A 25,054-nucleotide genomic window follows, 5' to 3' on the forward strand; every position below is an offset into this window, starting at 1 on the left:
AAAGAGCACTAACTGAGAATGAGCCTTCGAAGGGTTACCAGAGTCTGGTCCAGGTTTCTGGGGTGCATTTCTTCAGTGACCTTTTGGGATGGTCACTATAAGTCCACCCACTTTTATTTCTATCCAGTTTCCACCTTGCCATCTTGTTCTCAGTCATGAGGAAATGAGGAATGGTCTCGTTAAATGCTTTTCAAGGTTTAATATACTATTTTTAGAGCTTCAAATGCCTCGTAGTTAAGTAAAATTTTTATCAAGGCACTTCATAACTTGAAACTGATGTTATTTTTCTAGCTTTCTTGTGATTTTCCTAATAACTCTCAAAAGAGAAAATGTTTATTTAATACCTGTTCTTGTGAATAATGTCACCAGCTATTTGTGATTTTCTTTTCTTCTCTAAAGGCACAGAAACCAATCTAGAATTTTGCCCAGGGTCAGTGCAGACTTACTGAAATATAGCTTAAAATGTTCATTTTCTTCCAGGTCTTGAACCAGATACCATATTCTTCACAGATTCCCTAAAGATTGGCTATAGCATATGTCCATAACCTTTTATTTTCTCTGCAAGTCTGTTTTCAACGCCTTGGGGTTTGAAACACCTAGAATAACTTAGGGGAAACTACGTCCTTGTTTGTTCCTTCATGTCTTCCCCAGTCTTGGACTTTCTCTCATCACTATGTTGAGTCTGCTTTTCTTAACATAAATGTGCTTCTTGAGAGACTCAGTGGCAAAATAAGATTGAGCTGTTTCATATTTTGTATTGATCACAAAACCTTTACGTTTATTTTATTTTTCCGGCCATGTTGCATGGTATGTGGGATCTTCGTTTTTTGACCAGGGATTGAACTTGTGCCCTCTGCAGTGGAAGCCTTGAGTCTTAACCATTGGACTGCCAGGGAAGTCCCTATATTTTAAATAATGTAAAACTTTTATGTAAAAACATTTATCCTCCCCAATCAGGTATCTCAGGTTTATTAGACAATTCCAGTCAAGTTACGACAGAACTTTGTGTAACAGCTGTTAAGAACATTGCATTGATAGTGAATGTCACAAAGTCTTGAACATTCTGTGGCCTTTTCTGAACTATATATGATAAAGTTTTCCATTGTATATGAAGGTCAGGAGACTAAAAAAGCATGCAGAACTTGGAAACTACCACTGGACTATTATGTTATGATTCAGGACAGCGCCCTGCCCTGTTTTAATTCAAGACAAGTGTGATGATGATAAAAAAGAAAGAAAAGGGCAAACCCAGCCTGTATTTCCTGATAACATTGCAGAATAGGAAATTTAAGGAATTCATGGCAGGTGCTTTTTTGCATAACTAGATTCCTGATTGATTTGCATTGTAAGAGTAAATTGAGAAATGGATATGTACATATCAATGACTTGAAATGCTCCAAGAGTGGTTTGGCAGTAGATTTATTCCTGTCATTCTATCTGTCTAATTCTGTACAAAACTGCATAAAAATACATGTACTCTGAATAATTTCCATGCACGTAAGATATGAACTGAGAGGCTTTCAAGGGCTCTGTTCCAAAAATATTTTCTTCAACCACCTGGCAGGGTGCCTGCGTTTCTTACCTTCATTCCTACATTTACATTAAATCATTGAAATAAATATGTTGCAAAATGCAGTTGTGGGTATCTGGTCATTATCCTTCATTTGCACCCAGCTCAAATTAGTTTGTCAGACTAGTCCTAGAAGGGTTGTGAAAGGTGGAAAGTTAGAGCAGGTAAGTGTGGATTTGGTACAAATGAAGACGAAAATCTGGAAACACTCTGATGGGGTGGGGATGGGGTGAGGCAGATGAGTATGCAGCACTGCATGTACAGAAAGGCAGTGGGGTGACCTGAAAATCAATGCATGGCCTTGCCGTACATCTCATTTCAGGGAATAGAGTCAAGCATGAAATGCTTTTGCTTAAAGAGGGCTCTTGTGCTGAAACAAAAGCAGGGGCTGTAGTTGGTACCAGTTACAAGTATCCCAGAAGAATGAAGCTGAAGACAGGTGTCTCACAAAATGGCTTTCTGGGGATAGTGGTGAGGGTTGGGCGGGGAGGGGTGGGGGTTGGTGTGTAACAGAGAGCAAGAAAGCATTTAAGAGAGCACAAGTGAGAATTGCCCAGTTTCCCTTAAAGAGAACTCTGCCAGTGCCTCTTCATGAACTTCGCCTGATACGTCTATTCATTGTTGGGGAGCACAGCAGAACTTCTGGGCGAATGTCTGGTTCCAACCTGCCTGGTTCCTGGTCAGCCTGACTGGCTCAGACTCCAGGGCATGGCCCAGGAGACCAGGTCTAGAAGGTTCTGCCCCACACCCCAGTTACAGAGCACTGCTGTAGTATGTGAATTCAGTGTATTCTTTGCCCTCTGTGGTCTGGGCTCCCCTCTTCTGGTAGGATGCTAATTTTAATAAGCTCCTCCAGTTTCCTACCTCTTCTTTGCCTCCCAAGGCTGCGTTCTGAGATATCTCAGTATTCATGCACAGACAGCCACTACCAGAGAAAACAGAGCACAAGGAAAGCTCATAGGGCCCCCTCAGCCTAACCTTAGTGCCCACCGTGTTGGTCAGAGAAGATCCCTAAGCTTCCTGGGGATGTCAGCCTGCAGACCACCCTCGTGCATCACTGTGGGGTCTTGTGGGACTGGGGCCAGGTGCCTCCTCTGTTCCCAGGGAGGCTATAGCTGAGGGGAGGGCTCCCAGCACAGGGGCCAGGTGGTTGTGGAGTTTTCATGACCAGGTCTCTAGAGGAATCCTGTGAGCCTGGAGCACTTCTGCCTTGTCGCTTCCCAGTGCAAATCCTGAGGGAGACCCCGCCCCTGCTTCCCAGAAGTTTAAAGACTGTCTGCCCCGTGCTCCTTGCCTATCACCTAGAACTTCCGGAGGAGTTGGGCAAGGGCTTTTGCTGTTGGAAGCCATGTTGCAGCTGGACATGAGGCTCCCACACTGGAGTGGTTGCTGCATCACATTTGTGACATTCACAAGAGGGTCTCAGTTACCACGGGAGAGAGCATCCATGGAGCTCAGGAGACTAACCGTGGAACACAGGCATTACAGTTAGACTTGCTAATTATTACTTTGGAGAGTTAAATACAACTTACTGTGGAAATTTGAGTGTTAAAAAAATGAGATGATGGATAACTGAAGGGTAGGTAGCCTCTTTATTTAAAAAATTTAAAAAAATTTTAAAGGTTTTTTGTTTGTTTTTTTAAAAAATATTTATTTATTTTTCTGCACTGGGATCGATAGTTGTAGCATGCAAACCGTTAGTGGCAGCCTGTGGGATCTAGTTCCCTGACCAGTGATCAAACCTGGGCCCCCTGCATTGGGAGTGCGGAGTCTTAGCCGCTGGACTACCAGGAAAGTCCCTCAGTAGCCTTCTTAAATGTTAAAAAAATTTTTTATTAGAGGCTACTTTAAAATGTCCACGTTTTCCTGATAGTAGTGAATTAAATATGCTAAATAACTCCCTGGATGACTTTGGATCAGTAATTATACTGTGCTGTGGATGGTACAAGTAGATTGTCACAGACTCATCTGTAGAGCAGACCTGGAACTTATTTGAAGAAGGAAATCCTTATTCTATTGCTTGTGGATCCATCTGCCCACCCACCCACTCAGTTTCCTTTGCCTCTTTCTGCTAACAGTGAAGTTAAGAAAGTTTACTTAAAAAAAAAAAAAGAATGTTTACTTAAGTAACCTCTTGACTAGTGTAACAAAGATGCCCTTCTATAAAATTAATTAGGGGGACAAGATGGAAGCAGTCCTCTTGGAAGTTATTTTTAAAGTTATTCTCAATAATTGTGTAAGGCTTCTATCTTTATCAGTTGGACTCCTCACCATTATTCAAAGCAGACTTTCAGCTTCAAATTAACTTCTTTGTTGCCTTCAGCCTTTCTGTGTCATTAACCTTTACATACTTTAAAAATGCAGCAACAGTATCTTTCCTAATTTGTTATTTCTTCCCTGGCTCTCTCCCAGGGTCAATGAGGAAGTCTCCATGAACTGGTAAGGTGTTGCTGTGGAAGACCATGAAATACCAGTACAATTTGAGAACCACATGCATATAAGAAACGTAATTTTACAGTTTGATTTCCAGTTACATTGAGGTGCAAGGGGAAGATGCCAGGTTTCTGAGGGCCAGCTAATAGAGATTTCACTGTGTTTGGGAATAGTGATTCTTACCTGGACTGGTGTCAACGGGCATTTGAGGCCCCTAAAACCTCCTGCCGTGTGTCATGTGTTTTCATATTTGACAATCTCAGTGTGTGTGCTGTGTGCTTAGTTGCTCAGTCGTGTCCAACTCTTTGCGACTCTATGGACTGTAGCCCACCAGGCTCCTCTGTCCATGGGTATTCTCCAGGCAAGAATACTGGAGTGGATTGCCATGCCCTCCTCCAGGGGATCTTCCCAACCCAGGGATCGAACCCTGGTTTCCCACATTGCAGATGGATTCTTTACCATCTGAGCCACCGGGGAAGCCCTAAATAAATACCAACAAATACAAAATAAAAGTCCTCAATACAACAGCAGCAAATCAAATCCAGTGATATACGAAAAGAATTTTGCACAATGACCAAATGGGATTTATTCTACATGCACAAGGCTGTTTCATCATTTAAAAAATCAGTAACCATCATATTAGCAGGTTAAAGAAAATTCATAAAATCACATGGTCGTATCAGTTAATGCAGCAATAGCATTTGACAGAATCCCACACCCATTCACGATAGAAAATCCAGCAAGTTAGGAATAGAGGGGAGCTCTCTCAACTGATAAAGAACATCTACAAAAAGCATACTTAATAAACATGCTCGATGGTGAAACAAAAATTGGGATGTTGTGGAAACCATTGAAGCATTATTGTTTAAGGGTGATCAAAGTACTGTTCACAATGACACATCACAGAGAGCTGTACCAAGCCAAATTATTTGATACACCAAAACAGATAAGTTTGAATCCTGACTGGATATTTGACATTAATTACTGTAAATTTTTAGATGATAGTGCCATTATGGTTAGTTTCCAAAAGAGTCATTATCTTTTAGAGATATATGTTGAAGTATTGAAGGGTGGAATTAATATAATGTCTGGGATTCATTTCAGAATATTTGAAATTTGTGGTAGGAATGGGAATGTATAAATCAAACAAGACTGGCACTGTGTTGGTAATTGTAGTGGTTGAATCTTGGGACCGTGGGACTCATTATTCTAGTCTGTCTTTTATATCTTATATAAAAAGATTAAATCACCTGATGGAGAACTTGTTTGGTCTCACCCATCGCAATGGCTACTGTCAAAAACCAGAAAATAGCAAGTGTCGGTGAAGATGTGGCGAAATTGGAAGCCTGTGCGCTGTTGGTGGGGACATAAAATGGTGCAGCTGCTATGGAAAACAGTATGTCACTTCCTCAGAAAATTAAAAGTAGAATTACTCTATGACCCACTTCACAATATGTAGCCTAAAGAATTGAAAGCGGGGTCTTGAGAAGGTATGTGTACATGTTCATGACAGCACTCTTCATAGTAGCTGAAAGATAGCAGCAACCCAAGTGTCCGTTGATGGAAGAATGGATAAACAGCAGTATACACATGGGCTTCCCAGGTGTCTCAGGAGTAAAGAATTGCCTGCCATTGCAAGAAACGCAAGAGACGTGGGTTTGATCCCTGAGTTGGGAAGATCCCCTGGAGGAAGAAATGGCAGCCCACTCCAGTATTCTTGCCTGGAGAATCCCATGGACAGAGGAGCCTGGCTGGTTTCAGTCTTATGGGGTTACAAAGAGTCGGACGTGACTTAGCGTCTGAGCACATAGGCAGTATATACAGTGGAATACTATTCAGTCTTGCAAAGGGAGGGAGTTCTGACACATGCTGTAACATCAGTGAACCTTGAGGACATTATGTTAATGAAAGCAAATCAATCATAAAAGTACAGGTATCTGCTTTTCTGAGGTGCCTAGAGTAGTCATAAGAGGCAGAAGGTAAACTGATAGTTGCTGGGGGCTGGCATGAAGGAATGGAGAATCTGTTTAATGGGGACAGAATTTCAGTTGTGCAGGCTGAAAAGTGTCCTGGGTTTGAATGTACTTAATGCCATTGGGTGGTACAGTTAAAACTGGTTGAGATGGTAAATGTATATTTTATAACAATTGAAAACCTTGTTTGAAATTTGAAGGGATAATTAGAAGGGCCCCTTGCTTGGAAAAGTTGGAATAGTAGAAAGTGTGATTTTGTTCCCTAAGAATTCCTTTGCAGAATGTGCTTAAAATATTTTAATCAACCATAACACAAGCTCTTCAGGGGCAGGAGGTGTTCTCTTCACCACTGTTTCCGCAGCACTTAGAAGACTACCTGTGGCTCAGTAAAGATAGATGAATGGATGGCCCATGGATGGGTGGACGATGTATGCATGTATGGGTGGATGAATGAGGAGTGGATGGGCAGTGGAAATGGATGATGGATTGATGATGGGTGATGGATAGATGGACTGTGGATGGATGGAGTGTGAATGGATGGAGTGTGGATGGATGTTGGACAGTGGATAGGTTGATGATGGATGGACTGGAGAGATGGACAGATGAGTTGATGGATGGATGGACAATGGAAAGAAGGAAGAGAATCAGAGAGATTCTTTCTATTCCCCTTTCTCTGTATTCTCCCCAGCCGTCGTCCCTCCTTAACTCTCAGTCCAGGAGGGGAACAGCTGTCCCATCTACCATGTGGTGTGGAAGCTCAGACGCCAAACCAGTCTTGGGTCAGCCCCTTATTGTTTCTCGTCTTGTTCCTGCTGCCAGCGTCTTTAACTGGTTTCCCCAGTTGCATTCCTGCCCCTTCCTATCCCCTCATCCTGAGGCTGTTAGTCTTCCCTCACCATCTCTCTCCCTTGCTTCCGTCTCTGTTGCTTCCCCCTCAGCATTTTGAACTTGGGAGAAGGGCATCCATGCTCCTCCCCTTCAACTCTTGCTTACTCTGGTCTCACCTCGTGACACGCATCCCGATCCCCGACACACGGAACGACAGGCGCCGCAGGCAGGTCACCATCCTCTCCTCTTACAAGATGACACCACCTCACATGCAGGGCTGCATGCTCACAGTAGGTGAACTTGAAATGGGAATAGACACAAGCAGTGTTCCACTGTACCATTAAAAAAGATTAATTGCTTGTTTGCTCAAGGATTCATTTTACACTGAAAGGTGATTTTAGTTTAGAAATGAACTTCACCATTGATGGCATACACACAGTTTGTAAAGTTGACTATTTTTGAACCCCTTAAATGATTTTAACGTGGAAAACCTTGGCTTTCCTTAAGGTGGTAGGTCTAAGTGGCTCTGTGGCAGCCGGGGAGGACATTTGCCCCCAGAGGAGTCTTGGCAGAGGCTAGAGACGTTTGGGGTTGTCAGAGCTGCAGAGATGCTGCCAGCATCTAGTGGATGGAGGCCAGGGATGCTGCTGAACATCCTGCGATGCACGGGATGAGCCACACCTGGAAATATCTTGTTCAGAATGACAGCCGTGCTGAGGTTGAAAACCCTCATCTAAATAATATCTAACACATACAGATTTTTCAGACACTTTATTTAACATTAAATTTATTTGGGAATTGTGATGAAGAGGCCCTTAGACCTGCCTACACAGTTTGTCTAGTGATTCTTTGAACATGTTCAGTTTTAGAAAAAAATTAAAAAGTAATTTAAAAACGTATTTTACAAAGTCAGAGGAAACCCATGTTGGATTAGCCAGAACTGTTACCAGGAATAACCTCAGCTGGAAAGGAGAGCTATTGTTTATAAATTCCATTCACTGTTACTTTGGTTGATTAAAAAGTTTCCTCTTCTGGTAAAAAGTCAGTTGTTTTTTCACTGTTGTTTCACATCTAACAGTTTCACTCTGTATAATATTCCTCTCTCTCCTTTTGCTGAGTAGAGGGGGATGAAATTACACCTGAGTCTGGGCTGCAGGGATTCCCTTTCACTGCAGGTCGTGTTCAGGGAGATGGTGACAGGAAGGTTGTCATGGGAACACCTCCTGAGCCTCATAAGCTCTGGTCCTTTTGTACTCGCTGTTACTTCTAAAGTATACCCTTTGCTTACGATTAATTTATCAACAAGTATTTGTTGGATATCCATGTGTCAGGCATAGAGTGGACCCTTCACTTACCTCACTTGTAATCCTCAACACAAGGTTGTGAAAGGTGATCTCATTCCTTACTTAGGATGCAGAACCAGATACAGAATAGTTCCAACAATCTGCCCCTAGTTACACAGGGAGTAAGAAACAGAACTCACTAAGTTCTGTCTGATCCCAAAGTCCCAGCTTCTTACTGTCTAAAGGGGGCTTCCCTGGTGGCTCAGTGGTAAAGAATCCACCTGCAATGCAGGAGACCCAGGTTTGACCGCTGGGTTGGGAAGATTCCCTAGAGAAGGAAATGGCAACCCACTCTACTGGTTGCCTGGGAAATCCCATGGTCAAAGGAGCCTTGCAGGCTATAGTCCATGGGGTTGCCAAAGAGTCAGACACAACTAAGTGACCAAACAACTGTTTAAAAAATTGAGAGAACTCAGGGGTGAAGCAGAAGAGGAATGCTCACTGTTAGGATGCAGAAATAGGTACAGAATAATTAAACAATCTGCCCCTAAATCGCAGCCCAGCCTCTCCTTACACACTCAGAGCCACATGTTCATGACTGTGTTGCTAGTCCTAGAATGAGCCATATATTTTTCTATCTTTCTACCTTACATGTGTTTTTAAAACTGTTTTAATTGAAGTATAGTTAACTTACGATTTTGTGTTTTAGGTGCAAAACAAAGTGATTCGGTTACACACACACATATATTTTCAGATTCTATTGTAGGTTATTACAAGATATTGAATATAGTACCCTGTGCTATATGGTAGGTCGTTGTTGTTTATTTTATATATAGTAGTATGTACCTGTTAATCCCCAAGCTCCTGATTTAACCTCCCCTTCCCCTTTGACTTCCCTGATGGCTCAGATGGTTAACAATGTGCCTGTAATGTAGGAGACCTGGGTTCAATCCCTGGATCGGGAAAATCCCCTGGAGAAGGGAATGGCTACCCACTCCAGTATTCTTGCCTGGAGAATTCTATGGACAGAGAAGCCTGATGGGCTACATACAGTTCATGGGGTTGCAAAGAGTTGGACATGACTGGATGACTAACACTTTCCCCTTTGGCAACCATGAGTTTGTTTTCTATGTCTGTGAGTCTGTTACTGTTTTATACATAACATTCATTTGTATAAGTCTTTTAGATTCTACACATAAGCGATGTCATATGATATTTGTCTTTGTCTGATTTACTTCACTTAATACGATAATCTCTAGGTTCATCCACGTTGCTGCAAATGGCATTATTTCTTGCCTTTTATGGCTGAGTAATATTCCATTGTGTATATGTAACACATCTTTATCCATTTACATAGCCATGGACATTTAGGTTGCTTCCATGTCTTGGCTGTTAGTGCTTCTATTGGACATTGGGGTGCATGTATCTTTTCAAATTATAGTTTTGTCAGATACATGCTGAGGGAGTGAGGTTGCTGGATCATACAGCAACTTTGCTTTGAGTTCTTAAAGGAACCTTTATATGTATCTTTATTCTGATAAAATACTCTTACTCCTGAGAAACCTGTTCTCTTGTTAGGGCTGTTCCTGGGGAAGAGGGTCTCCCCTGGTACTTCAAGTGGGAATACTCAACTTCCTAGGGTTGACCTCAGGTATTCCCAGCTCTCTCACCAGACACAGGGTAGAATGGCACCTCCCTACCCCCGGGAGCTTTCATGGGGCTGTGTGGCTGGTTCTGGCTATGAGTTAGGAGCTGCTTGTGTCCCTTCTGGGCAGAAGTTTCAGCTCCAGAGCCCTGTCCTTCCTCTTGCAGGGGGCATTGCCATGTTGGTGATGGTGGCCCCTTGGTCATCTTGGCTCCTGCTGACTGATGAAGTTCCTGGTACAACGCATAACCCCTTCACTGGAGCCACACCATCTAGAATGTAGAATGTTGACATGTTTGTGTGCTCCCAAGCTTGTAACTTGATTTCCTGAGAGCCCAACTCCTTGCAGTGTGAGCATGCATAGTAGGTGTTCAAGAAAGATGTCTTAGAGTTAACTCCCAGTCAGTGATGATGGGAAGCCAAGGGGACCTTTGATGTTAAGCTGTTTTGAAGAATCAGGGATGGTTTAATTTAAATAAGAGTTTATGACTGAGGCAGTATATTTTAATTAGGGGACTATTAATATTTCAGGATATTTAATATTTTCAATATTTTTGAGAAAAAAAGTCAGGTGGATATTTTATACTCTTATCATTTATGACACCTATCTGTGTGTATCATCTTTAACAACTCCAGGCAAGAATACTGGAGTGAGTTGCCATTTCCTTCTCTGGGGGATCTTCTCCACTCGGGGAACAAACTTGGGTCTTTTTGCAGGCCAGTTATTTACCAACTGAACTTCGAGGGAAGCCCCCATCTTTAACAAAGGGCCTGCTAACTCAGATTACATTCCCATTCCTTGGTAAGAGCTGGATTTTTTAATCAAAGCCTGTCCTGTGCCCAGCCGCTTGATCGTGTCCAACTCTTTGCGACCCAATGAACTGGAGCCCACCAGGCTCCTCTGTCCGTGGAATTTTCCAGGCAAGAATACTAGAGTGGGTTGCCATTTTCTACTCCAGGGGCTCGTCCTGACCCAGGATCAAACCCGCCTCTCCTGAGTCTCCTGCCTTGGAAAGGTGGATTCTTTACCACTGAGCTGTGTTGCCACCTAGTGGCAGTGTTCATTAATTGCAGATTTTTTGATGAATTGAGGTTAAACATTTAATCTGCAAACAAAACGTGTAACCTCATCTAGGATTTACGGGAGATGCCTACAGACTCTTAAAACTAAGTCACCTGTCACTATATGTTATGATGTCAGTATCTTCCTTATATGACCAAGCTAGGTGTTCTGGAGTGAGGAGGGTCATACCTCAAACAGTGATTTCTGAAAAACAGTAGATTTCCCTTTGTAACCGAAGAAGTCAGAAGGCACTTGTTTGTGGTGCTGGGTTGATGTCAAGGCCACTGCATGCAGGCTTTGAAACCACCTTGCCTGGGTCTGTAACTTGTGTGACCTGGATAAGGGGCCATTCTTTTTAGTCCAGAGAGTTGGGATATATTGGGTATGGAAAACCCGAACGAATTTTTGGCCAACCCAGTGCTAGGGAGACATAAGTTTTATATTTCAGGTTAACCTTGGAGTTGACTGCTGTATTCTTTTCATTTTAATTTTTCAATTAGTGGCAGTTTCTAATGATTAAAATCTACCACAACCATAAAAACTTGCCATGTCCTAAAATGATAGGTATCTACCCCAGAAACACCCTACACTTAGAGGTTTGATCAGGTTTCCCAGGTAGCTTAGTGGTAAAGAACTTGCCTGCAGTGCAGGAGCCACAGGAGATGCAAGTTCGATCCCTGGGTCGGGAAGATCCCTTGGAGGAGGGTATGGGAACCCAACCCAGTATTCTTGCCTGGAGAATCCCATGGACAGAGGAGCCTGGCAGGCTACAGGCCATGGGGTTGCAAAGCGTGGGGCATGACTGAAGCAGCTGAGCACACATGCAGAGGTTTGGTCGCTAGCCTTGCTATTCTGTGATTTTGGTTAATGCCGTGGCATTCAAACTTTAGCTGGCTTTTTTAAATGATCTAGAATGCAATGAAATGACTTGGGTAAAGACTCTGAATATGGTGACCCACTCCTGGACTTATGGCCAGTAGTCTAATGTCTTTATTTCTGATCTTTTTTTGGATGATGACAGAAACATCAATCACTTGTTTCCATCAATATTTTATAATGCACTTGAATGTGATGAAATATTAAAAATATCATTTATTAAATATTTAAAAGCTCAGTCAGTGGACCTGGCCAAATCTCTTCATTCTACTGCCAGCTTAAGTAGCAATTTAGAAATTTGAGCTATAAAATTAGAATAGTGGGGGAAAATAAAAGAGCTGGGACTATAGCTGTTCAATTATTATTCCCCTTGAACCATTAGCCATTTTCAGCTGCAGGCCTTTCCACTTAGGGTAGCCAGAAATTCATCACAGATTTTCTGTAGTTTGCTTGGCTTGATATTTTTTACTTTCTTACCAAGCAAATCCACTTAGTTTAAGTCTCAGGAGTTTTACTGACTCACATATTGGAATAGTGTTCTTTAGTCTTATTTACTGTGCTTGTAACTTTATTAATAAAATCTTAAATGTGAAAACAAATTGGAATTGAATATTGCTTTTAGTAGTACATTATCAATAGTGAATTGAACTAATAGCCTCTGAATTTTTTTTTCCTTTTAGCATTTATTTATTTGGTTGAGTTGGGTTTTAGTTGCAGCATGTGAGATCTAGTTCCCTGACCAGGGATCGAACCCAGGCCCCCTACATTGGGAGCATGGAGTCTTAGCCACTGGACCACCAGGGAAGTGCCTAGCCTTCTGTGTTTTCAAATGAGAGATTAGTGACAGACAGCAGAGGTTTTTGGAATGCTTTCTTTAAAATGGCCTGTTTATCTGTCTTAGATCTGTAACTCCAGCCAGTGTTCTAGCCTATCTTGTAGGACGGTTTAACAAGACCTGGAGAGGATGAGGAGTTTCAGCAGTTAGGGGAAGCATTCAACCTGGTTGCAAAGTGAGGCTGTTTTCTGTGCTCTCTGGAGCCCTGTCCTCTCAAAGCGTGCAGCCAACTGTGGGACCCTTGCAGAGCACCAAGCCACCTAACTCACCACTGTCCTGGGGGTTATGTCTTGTTTTTTCCTTTAACTTTTATTTTATATCGCAGTACAGCTGATTAACAATGTTGTGATAGTATCAGGTGAACAGCAAAGCCAGTCAGCCATACATATGCATGTATCCATTCCCCTCCTAAACTCCCTTCCCATCCAGGCTGCCACATACTGTTGAGCAGAGTTCCCTGTGCTGTACAGTAGGTCCTTGTTGGTTATCCATTTAAAATATAATATCAAGTACATGTCCATCCCAAACTCCCTAACTATCCCTTCCTCCCACCCTTCCCCTGGGGCATGTTTCTGGAGGAGAAGGGGAGATTGTGCCACAACCAGCTGAACGCTCTTCTTTACTAAGTCTCTTGTTCCAGGAGCAGCTGTTAGGAGAGGAGGGGACGTTCTCCAGAGGCACTGTGTTTTTGGTTTTTGTGGTCTAGGTTTCCTTTCATATTATTAACAGTTCCCTTCGTAATCTAACGAGAACGTACCTGTCCAGGCAGATCCCTCAATATTTTGATGGCTTTAAAATTCTTGTCTCCTTTTCCTGGAACATCCAACTGCCAGAAACAAAAAATAGACATCTTCCCAATATCTAAAACACCCAGTACATTTTTTTTTTTTCAGTTCTCCACACTAAAACTTTCTTCTCTATGAGAAAATTTATAAACCAGGGCACTGACTGTATTTGTACCGTCCATGGGTATATTCTCACTCACTCACTAGATAGTTCTTGAGGAATGAGATCCTAAGTCCTGGGAATAAGTAGAGAAAAAGGGTCACACCCTCCTGGAATCCCTGGTTTTGTGTGTGTATGTTTACTGGAGAATTAACAACAACTCAGCCCCTTATGGTATTTCCTGAGTGCCTGATCCCGTCCTGAGCATTTTACTTGGGACGGGTTAGATCACATGGGAACCTCAGAGGTGGGTGCTGTTGCTGTCCCCATTTTAAAGATGGGGAAACTGAGGCCCAGGGAAGCCAAGTAGCCTGCCCCAGGTCCTAGACTGACTGCTCGTGGTCAGGAGGAGTAGCAGAGGAAAGAAAGAGAAAGTGGGGCTGGGGGGCAGAGCAGCGGGCTCTGTCTTAATTGGAGGGGGGAATCTCTTTTATTGTGTGGTTTTTTTTTTTTTTTTTTTGGCTGCCCCAAGTCTTAGTTTTGGCACTCCAGGTCTTCGGTCTTTGTCATGGGGACTCTTTATTTCCAGCACTCAGAGTCTTTGGCGCTGGAGGAGCGAATGCTTCGACAGAGGCCTGAGGCGAGAGACCTTGTGAGGGCATCCGAGAGGTCAAAGCTGTTTTAATTATATTAAGACATCACTTGTTTTCTCCTCATTTTTTTCATGAATGCACATTGGAGTTTCCTAGAGGCTGCATGATGCATCATAATGCAGCCTCTTGGCTGTAGGAGTGGAGGTGAGAACCCAGCTGTCTTCTGCTAAGCTGGGCCGTGAAAGGATTTGCAGAATGTAAAGCATTGCCAGTCTTCCTAGTAAACTCTCTTTTAAAATATATATTTATTTTCATTAACATATCATGTTAATTCACAGTGGCTTTGTTTTTGAAAATGAATTAATAACAAATATCAGTACTAACGCTTTTCTTTGGTTTTAACTTTCAGCACTGATTATTATTGTTGTTACTGATAGACAGGCCCTCCTAAGGCAGAGTTGTTCAGGGTCCTCAGGATCTTTGGTGTAGATGGATTCTGAGAGTGCAGGCTCTGAGCCACCCCCATGATCACAGCAGTACCCCAGCTGCTGTGGGACGAGTCAGTGCAAGAGATGGGGAGGAGGCCATTACTGGACTTTTGTAATAGCTCTCAGTAGACAGCACAGGGGATAAGAAATGGCTACATCTGGGTTTATTTTATGAGTGTGGAATTTTTTTTTTAACGTGGTAAAATACCCATAGCATAAAATTTCCCGTCTTGACCATTTTTAAGTGTTGGAGTCAGTGGTATTGGGTTCATTCATTCATACTGTTGTGCAGTCAACCGCTGGAACTCTTTTCGTCTTGCAAAACCAAAACCCTCTATACCCTTTAGCCAACTCCCTGTGGGTCTGGGTTTGCTTTGAAAGTGAAGGCAGGGAACTTGCTGTTGGTTTGGGTGCAGCCTGTATAAAATGTCGGGTGGAGGCGTCATTAAGGAGAGAGCAGGTCGCTCATCTTGCCCCTCGCAGACACAGGCCTGCGCCTTTGGAATTTCACATGTGAGCACTCTGCTTCTTCAATAGGTCACATGGGAGTTAGTGCAGGTGGGGCTCAGGTGCTTCTGATCCTCACTGTCTCCCCTCGTCCCATCATCGTTAAAGCAAAGAAAAGTAGGACCACATCATGGTCACACAGCATGAAAGACAGTTAAACATTTAAATTTAGTTTCAGTCGCTTCTGGTTGACTGCCCAAAGAGAATCTGGGTAGTTCATTCAAGAAATAGGCCCCAACTATATGGAAATAAAGTTTTATAACCAGTGACTCTTAAAGGAAATCAACCCTGAATATTCACTGGAAGGACTGATGCTGAAGCTGAAGCTCCAGTACTTTGGCCCACTTGATGTGAAGAGCCGACTCATTAGAAAAGACCCTGATGCTGGGAAAGATTGAAGGCAGGAGGAGAAGGGGATGACAGAGGATGAGATGGTTGGATGGTATCACTGACTCAGTTCAGTTTAGTCTCTCAGTCATGTCCGATTCATTGCGACCCCATATACTGCAGCACTCCAGGCTTCAGTATCCATCACTACCTCCCAGAGCTTGCTCAAACTCATTTCTATTGGGTCAGTGATGCTATCCAACCATCTCATTCTCTGTCGTCCCCTTCTCTTCCCGCCTTCAATCTTTCCCAGCATCAGGGCCTTTTCCAATGAGTCAGCTCTTTGCATGAGGTTGCCAGAGTATTGGAGTTTGAGCTTCAGCATCAGTCCCTTCCAATGAATATTCAGAACTAATTTCTTTTAGGATTGACTGATTTGATATCCTTGCAGTCCAAGGGACTCTCAAGAGTCTTCTCCAACACCATGGTTCAAAAGCATAAATTCTTCAACACTTAGCTTTCTTTGTAGTCCCAACTCTCACATTCATACATGACTACTGGAAAAACCATAGCTTTGACTAGACGGACCTTTGTTGGCAAAGTAATTAATGTCTCTGCTTTTTAATATACTGTCTAGGTTGGTCATAGCTTTTCTTCCAGGAGCAAGCATCTTTTAATTTCGTGGCTGCAGTCACCATCTGCAGTGATTTTGGAGCCCCCCAAAAATAAAGTCTCTGTTTCCATTGTTTCCCCATCACTGACTCAATGGACATGAATTTGAGTAGTGAAGAACAGGGAAGCCTGGTGGGCTGCAGTCCACGGGGTGGCAAAGAGTCAGACATGACTTAGTGGCTGAACAACAACAACATTCCGTTTAATCAGATTAGCTTCATGAGTCATTCCATGGTTAATCTATATCCTGAGGTTATAATGTGAATACTCAGAAGGTGAAAATAGGAAAATGGAAAGGTTCCAACTGTGAAAGGAGCTCAAAATAGGCTGGTGGAGAGAGGAACCCAGGGAGGGGCTTGGTGGCCTCAACCAGAGGAAAGTCTCAGCACGGACCCTCTGGGGGCCACAGCTGGGGAAAAACGAAATGGACAGAAACCACAAATTCATTTTCTCAGATCAGCAGGCTGTCAGAGCAGATGTTCTTACCCTAAACACAAAAGGAGCAGTTCAGTTCAGTTCAGTCGCTCAGTCGTGTCCGACTCTTTGCAACCCCATGAATTGCAGCACGCCAGGCCTCCCTGTCCATCACCAACTCCTGGAGTTCACCCAGACTCACGTCCATCAAGTCAGTGATGCCATCCAGCCATCTCATCCTCTGGCGTCCCCTTCTACTCCTGCCCCCAATCCCTCCCAGCGTCAGAGTCTTTTCCAATGAGTCAACTCTTCACATGAGGTGGCCAAAGAACTGGAGTTTCAGCTTTAGCATCATTGCTTCCAAAGAAATCCCAGGGCTGATCTCCTTCAGAACGGACTGGTTGGATCTCCTTGCAGTCCAAGGGACCCTCAAGAGTCTTCTCCAACACCACAGTTCAAAAGCATCAATTCTTCGGCGCTCAGCCCTCTTCACAGTCCAACTCTCACATCCATACATGACCACAGGAAAAACCATAGCCTTGACTAGACAGACCTTTGTTGGCAAAGTAATGTCTCTGCTTCTCAATATGCTATCTAGGTTGGTCATAACTTTCCTTCCAAGGAGTAAGCGTCTTTTAATTTCATGGCTGCAGTCACCATCTGCAGTGATTTTGGAGCCCAAAAAAATAAAGTCTGACACTGTTTCCACTGTTTCCCCATCTATTTCCCATGAAGTGATGGGACCGGATGCCATGATCTTCGTTTTCTGAATGTTGAGCTTTAAGCCAACTTTTTCACTCTCCACTTTCAGTTTCATCAAGAGGCTTTTGAGTTCCTCTTCACTTTCTGCCATAAGGGTGGTGTCATCTGCATATCTGAGGTTATTGATATTTCTCCCGGCAATCTTGATTCCAACTTGTGTTTCTTCCAGTCCAGCATTTCTCATGATGTACTCTGCATATAAGTTAAATAAACAGGGTGACAATATACAGTCTTGACGTACTCCTTTTCCTGTTTGGAACCAGTCTGTTGTTCCATGTCCAGTTCTAACTGTTGCTTCCTGACCTGCATATAGGTTTCTCAAGAGGCAGGTCAGGTGGTCTGGTATTCCCATCTCTTTCAGAATTTTCCACAGTTTATTGTGATGCACATAGTCAAAGGCTTTGACATAGTCAATAAAGCAGAAATAGATGTTTTTCTGGAATTCTCTTCCTTTTTTGATGATCCAGCAGATGTTGGCAATTTGATCTCTGGTTCCTCTGCCTTTTCTAAAACCAGCTTGAACATCAGGAAGTTCACGGTTCACATATTGCTGAAGCCTGGCTTGGAGAATTTTGAGCATTACTTTACTAGCGTGTGAGATGAGTGCAATTGTGTGGAAAGGAGCAGTGGTAGTACCCAGCTGAGAAGGAAAAACATCACTTCTCCAGTTGTCCACCCCAGCCCTGTGGTTTGTTGGGGATGGGGGTCCAGGCTTCACAAAAGAGGAAATTGAGGACTTCCCTGGTGGTGCAGTGGATGAGAATCCACCTACCAGTGCAGGGGACATGGGTTTGATCCTTGGTCTAGGAAGATTCCACATGCCTCGGAGCAACTAAACTCGTGTGCCACAATTACTGAGCCCCTGTGCTACAAGTACTGAAGCCCTTGTGCCTAGATCCTGTTCTCTGCAACAAGAGAAGTCACTGCAGTAAGTTCAAGTGCCGTAACTAGAGAAAGTCCACATGGAGCAATGAAGACCCAGGGCAACCAAAAGTAAATATTTTAAAAAAGAAATTGAGATCAGGAAATCAGTTTCATGTTCCAGATCACACAGCACATTATAGAGGGGCTCTGGAGTTTGGGTCCAGGCTTTCCTGATCCCAGAGCAGATTATCATTGTTTTTTAAAGCAGGTTTTTCCTGATCACTGTTTTCAGTCAGATTTTTTAGGAATTTTGCGTATCATTTTCTTTTAATTTATTATATTTGTAATTTTATATTGATAAATCTTGTTTCACCCATTTGTTTTACATTTCTTTTTGTAATGCTAATTTTAAATAATACTGTTATTATCATAAAGAAATAACATTTTAAAAATTGAAGTATAGTTGATTTACAATATTATGTTAGTTTCAGGTGTAAGATAGAGTGATTCAGTGTATTTATAGATTGCTTTCCGTTTAAAGTTATTTTCGAATAATGGCTGTATTTCTCTGTGCTATACAGTCTACCTTTGTTACATATTTTTATATGTAATGGTTTGTATCTCTTTAAAAAAAAAAGGTTTTTTTCGAGGTATAGTTGATTAATAATGCATTTCTGATATACAGCAAAGTGATTCTGTCTTTAAAAATATATGTATATATTTAAGAATATACTCTTAAATGTGGGCTTCCCTGGTGGCTCAGATGGTAAAGAATCTGCCTGACTTAGCATGCATGCAGTTTGGGAGACCCGAGTTTAATCCCTAGGTTGGGAAGATCCCCTTGGAGGAGGGAATGGCTACCCATCCCAGTATTCTTGTCTGAAGAATTCCATGGACAGAGGATCCTGGTGGGCTGCAGTCTGTGGGGTCTTATATATATATTCTCTCTCTCTCTCATGCACACATGTACATTATCTTTATCTTTATATCGTTATCATATCTGTATATTCTTTTTCATATTCTTTTCCATCACTGACTCAGTGGACAGGAATTTGAGCAAGTTCCAGGAGATAGTGAAGGACAGGGAAGCTTGGTGGGCTATAGTTTGTGGGGTTGCATGACTTAGCAAATGAACAACAAACCCATGGTTTATTGCAAGATTTTGAGTACAGTTCCGTGTGCTATACAGTAGGGCCTTGTTGTTCAGTTTGTATCTTTTAATCCAAGAGATAACATATTTTTATTTGTAACTCTTCTAGGATCGGCTGAAAACAGAGGTGGTATGAGTTAGTCTGTGAAACTGTCCATGTAACCATCAATCTTTTTTCTTTCTTTCAGTTTCTAGAGCAGTTCATTTCTTATTTTTGGTTGCTTCGGGGGTTGGCCTCAGATAATTTCTGCATTTCTTTAGGAGTTCATCCCACTTGGGTCTTGTTACCAGACTTGGCCACAAAAAATAGCAGCGTGGCTTTTCAGACTCATGAGGGTTTTGTTGTTAATGATATGGATGTATGTTTTCAAAAGCGGTGGTGTTGAAAATAACAGTTCTAACCTGGCCTATGTCCTTTCTCCTCCTTCTCTTTTTAAACACAGTCAACAAGCACAAGCCGTGGCTGGAGCCCACATATCATGGCTTAGTTACGGAGAGCGACAGCACCGTGCTCCTCGACCCCCCACTCATCGCCCTGGACAAAGATGCTCCTTTGCGCTTTGCAGGTACCAACCTGTCTTTGTTTACTCCCTGTCGTGAGTCTGGGACGCATTTCACGTGTCTCATTTGGGTTGTTTCTGAGCCTTTCTGAGAATGTCTTGATAGCTAAGGGTTGTGTGTGGCCCCCACGTACCACAGGGGTACCTGACTGCCCTTGCAAAGCCTGTACTTTTTGAAAGGCAAAACATTTAATTGCATCACTGTGTTCTTTGTCTTGATGTAACCAGCAAGAGAGCATCCAGACCAGTGCATCTCAAGCTTTTGTGTCTGTGCAGAGCACGGGATCGTGCTTAAAATGCAGGCTTGGATACAGTGGTTCTGGGGGCACCTGCAACCTTGCCTTTCTAACCTGTGTCCTGGTGCTCCTGGTCTCTGAGCAGTGAGAATCTGGAGCAGTGGTCCCTAAGCCTTTTGCACCAGGGACCAGGTTCCATGGAAGACAATTTTTCCATGGACTGTAGCAGGAGGTAAGGGATGGTTTGGGGATGATTCAAGGGCATTAGATTTATAGAACACTTTTATTATTACATCAGCTCCACCTCGGATCTTCAGGCTTCAGATTCCAGAAGTTGGGGGCCCCTGATATAAGTGATTACAGCTCATGATTTTCCCTGTACTACCTAGGTTTCAGTTACCTGAAGAGACTTAGTTGAGAATATTGAGCAGTCTTTTAGACTGATTTCATTTGGCTTAGATGTTACTTTCAGTAAATCTTTAGCATGAGTTACTTTATAAGATTGTAAGCTCAGTGTTCACTGGGACAGATCGAGGGTTGCTCTGAAGATCTGCTGTCTCAGTGGCTTCCAACAGCACTTTGCAGATCAGAACTGTTCTTGCTTTACGTCAAGGCTGGGGTCACGTCCTTAATAGGCAGAGGAACAGGCTGCTTCTCCCTTTCTTTGCCTCAGAGTCAAAAGGGACGTTGTGAAGTTAATTTTTAAAGAGTGGTTTTTGCCTGATGTTTTTCCAGAACAAAATGTGTTTGTTCTGTTTGCCTCAAAACAAATGAGAAAAATTCAATTAGCTCATATAGATCATTCCATACATTGAATTTACTATGGTAAATGGGAGACATGAATGCAAGGATGTCTCTGAAGAGCAAATTTAAAGACTGAATTTCTCTTCTTTCTGTTCAAGTGCCACATCCCATTTCCAGGGGAGTAACCTGAGAAGCAGCTTGTGCTATTGAGTCAGTGGTAGAGACAGATCTTCTTGATTGGTTTTACTCGTTTATTGGTTTTTAGAGAGAAATCCAATTAGATGCGTGGTAGAGGAAGTGCTCTGTGCTAGGAAGACACACACAGTCTCTGTTTGGTAGCCAAGGTGATTTTTTTTTTGGTTGTTCCCCCCACCCCTGATTTAAAAATCATTTTTAGCATTGCCTATGGTTTCCTCTGGGCATCACTAAATTTTTGAGTATTTGCATAGATATATTTACACACACTTTGCATGCAACACCTTTGTTTATTATATACAGTTCCTCCTTGCGGGTGTGACGTTTCGGGGTCTTGTCAGTAACCTTACTAGGGTCATCTAGCTTATGTTCCTGAGGGTACTTGCATCTCCCTGACATCTAATTGATTTTGATTAGCAATTGCAGTCAGGAGTTCTGGCATCTACTCCCCCAGGCCTCTCTTTACAAATTCTCAGCTGTACCCAGTCCTGTTGTTGGTGGATCTCTGTCCCGTTATATCACTCATGATTCATAACCCTTATAAAGCATTCAGTGTCCTGGGCACTGCTGTAAGTACTGTACAAATATGCACTTGTGTTTAATTCTCAACAGCCTTTTGAGGTAAGTATACTTCTTGTCACCCCTTTTTAAAGAGAGGAAGCTGAAGCACAGAGCTGCTAACTTACCAGCTCTGGGTCACACGGCTTAGATGTGTCAGAGGCCAGATTCCAAGTCAGGCAGGATGGCTCTTAACTGTGATGCTGTGTTAGGCAGCACAGAAAGTTACAGAGGATGGGAAGTAGGAAATGAAATGTACATTGAGTACTAACCTTGAAGTCATTTTACGTGTCACTTTTTTCTTTCTTGTTGAATTTAATTTTATTGTGTAATTTATTAAAACTTAATGTATTAAGCAACACCTAGAAAACCTACAAAAATAAGTGTTTTGTGGTGTATGTAGGAATAATACAGAAAATATTGCTTTTAGTTTGGTGAAGAAAATCAATTTTGTATAGTTTGAAAATGAAAGTCCCTCAGTTGTGTCCGACTCTTTGTGACCCCATGGTCTGTACAGTCCATGGGATTCTCCAGGCCAGAATACTGGAGTGGGTAGCCTTTCCTTTCTCCAGGGGATATAGTTTATTTCATCCTGAATAAAATGTGAGTTTTGTTTTAAGTTCAGATACATTATTTTTGGTGGATACAAAATAGATTCTTATGGTAAATTCTCTTTTCAAAAATATTTATTACCTTCACAATTGAAGATAGTTTCATTTTTCTTTATTATTTTTTGGTTTTGATATATGGGTTTACTACTGGGGAAATAAAAACACTATTTTAATTGTGAAATTATTAAATGTAAGATTTATCTAACTTTTTAGATATTACATGCTGTGTGGCCCCTGATATAAGTTGTTAGTGTTTGTGTAATTGTTTCTGGCTAAAATATAAATGAGTATTGCAAAAAAAAAATCCTTGATATATAGTCTTGAATGAAATAGTATTTACAAGGTTTTATGTTTTTAGAGATTCTCAGGTATTTTTTATTAATGTGCCAAAGTTATATATTGAGATTTTAAACAACTATATGGAGAAGCAGCGTAGAGCCTAGTATAGTGGTAACTTGATTACATTTGCCATAGTGGACAGAAAAAATAAATATTTTCCTTCTGGAGATTTTCAGAGGGGAGCACAGTTGGTCTTATAGTCTTTTTAAAAAAAATACAGTTCATATACCATAATGTATACAGTTCACTGGTTTTTAGTGTTTTCATAAGATTGTTCTACCATCAGCCACTGTCTAATTCTACAATGGTGAAAGTGAAGTCGCTCAGTCGTGTCTGACTCTTTGTGACCCCATGGACTGTAGCCTATCAGGCTCCTCCGTCCATGGGATCTTCCAGGCAAGAGTGCTGGAGTGGATTGCCATTTCCTTCTCCAGGGGATCTTCCCGACCCAGGAATCGAACCCAGGTCTCCCGCATTGCAGGCAGACGCTTTACCGTCTGAGCCACCAGGGAAGCCCTACAGCATTTCATCACCCCAGAAAGAAACCCTTGCCTCTGTTAGCAGTCACTCCCCTTGGCAGCCACTAGTCTACTGCGTGTCTTTGGATTTGCCTGTATTCTGGATATTTCACACAAGAACAACACACGGCTTTTTGTGACTCGCACCTTTCATTTAGCACGATGATCTAGAGGTTCACCACGTTGTGGCATGTCCCTTGTTCCTTCTTATTGCCAAATAATATTTTGGTATATGGATGGACCACGTTTTGTTTACTCATCCATCGGTAATGGGCATCAGAGTCGTTTGTACTTTGTGGCCACTGTGAGTAGTGATTCTATGAACATCTGTGTACAAGTCTCTGTGTGGATGTTCAGTGCTCTCGATTATACACCCAGGGGTGGAACTGGTGCTCATCTACTCTCCCTGAAGCATAGTCCTCTTCCTACCGAAGTGAGTAGCTGCACAGTCCTGGGAAGGGACCTCCTCTCTCCCTCCCTCTTCTGTTACCATGGTACCCATCCAACTCCCATCCAGCTGCTACGCAGAGCACTGCCCCCACCGGGCTGTAGCAGACAGGTACATAAGGAACACAAATCCTGGAGCCTAGTGCTTCAGTCCTGGCTGTGAGGCTCATTGGCTGTGTGGCTCTGGGCAAATTACTTAACATCTCTGAGCCTCATTCTCATCATTTGTAACATGAAGATAATATCATATACCTTATAGGGTTTGGAAAATATTAGCTTATTTATTTATAAATAGGAAGAGCTTAAAACAATGCCTGGTATGTAGTAAGTGCTATTTTCAGTGTTCACTGCTGCTGTTAGGAATCTTTAAAAAACTTTTTTTTCATATAACATTACATGAGAACTGTCTTCCATCTTCCTCTAGTAGTCTTAGTAGTATTCCATTTTCTCACTGAGTTTCTTAGATGTTTTTTGGGTAAAGCAGAGGACGGGTCTGGAGCCTTATTTTGAGCTTTGGTTGCAGTTGGTGGTGACGTTAAGTTTACTTTAGCATCACGGTGGTGGTGGCAGCAGCCACTGCTGACATTGACTGAGCTCTCTTCTGTGTGGCGTGGGGTGTTCTCCGGCTCTGCATGGTTCCTTTGATTCCTTCCAGCAGTCTCAGTGGTAGAGACTGTCATGCCCCCATCTTCCAGATGAGGAAACAGAGGCTCAGAGCACATCTGTCAGCAGCATGACTGCCAGGTTCTCCATTTAATCCCCGGTCCCTTAACAAGCCCCCGGGACTAGTTGGTGTTTGGGTTTTTGTTTTGATTTGTTTAATTTTTAATTTTTGGTCATGCTTCACAGCATGCAGGATCTCAGTTCCCTGACCAGGGATAGAACCCGTGCCTCCTGCAGTGGAAGCGCAGAGTCTTAATCACTGGACCACCAGAGAAGTCCCTGGGACTAGTCAGTGATCCATAAATTCTGGTAGAAGGACCGAATGAGTTTGCCTGAGATCACTCAGCCCACAAATGATAGCTCAGCCTTTGAACCAGGCAGCCTGACCCCAGTGTGATTCTTAGCTTCACCAGGTCGGCTCTCACGACACTGACTTTACGACACGGTAAACATTCTGGTCCACGGTCTTAATCCCGTAATAGGGCCTGTGTGTGGGTAGCCACTGGAGATGACTTGTCTAAACTCCTAAATAAACACCCGTGAAATGTGGGAAGCCTGGTCACCGAAGTGTGTTATAATTTGTCACTCATCAGACGATCATGTGAAATGCACAGGGTTTGGCCCGGGGTAAGACTAGGTAAATAAAGTCTTGGTATTGGTCAAGCATTTTAGAAAATGAAAACCACACCATTCAGTTCAGCCCCTTTTCTTTAATCTGCTAAAAGCCCGAGTAGAGGTGGGGATAAAACATGTGGTGTGCATTGTATGTATTTAACAGGCAGTTACAGGCTGGAGCCACTTTATCAGCCACATTGTTGCTGTTTTTACGGTGACACCTTTGACCCCAGTGAGTTGCCTGTATTGGGAGCTGAACACTCTGCGTGCATGCATAGTCGTATCCAACTCTTTGTGGTCCCATAGACTGTAGCCCACCAGGCTCCTCTGTCCGTGGGATTTCCCAGGTAAGAATACTGAAGTGGGTTGCCATTTCCTCCTCCAGAGATCTTCCTGATGC

General features: G+C 42.7%; 1 protein-coding gene across 6 annotated transcripts in view; it reads left to right on the forward strand.

Annotated features, from left to right (window-relative positions):
* Positions 1-25,054, forward strand: part of CLSTN1 (calsyntenin 1) — a 76,104-nt gene that overhangs the window by 16,881 nt on the left and 34,169 nt on the right. For all 6 annotated transcript variants that reach the window (XM_061382813.1, XM_061382808.1, XM_061382809.1 and 3 more), the window contains exon 2: positions 19,612-19,734. In XM_061382813.1, coding sequence (XP_061238797.1) covers positions 19,612-19,734 — 123 coding nt within the window. The remainder of the gene's footprint in view (positions 1-19,611; positions 19,735-25,054) is intronic.

Source organism: Bos javanicus, chromosome 16 (assembly GCF_032452875.1).
Source record: "Bos javanicus breed banteng chromosome 16, ARS-OSU_banteng_1.0, whole genome shotgun sequence".
Lineage (NCBI taxonomy): Eukaryota > Metazoa > Chordata > Mammalia > Artiodactyla > Bovidae > Bos > Bos javanicus.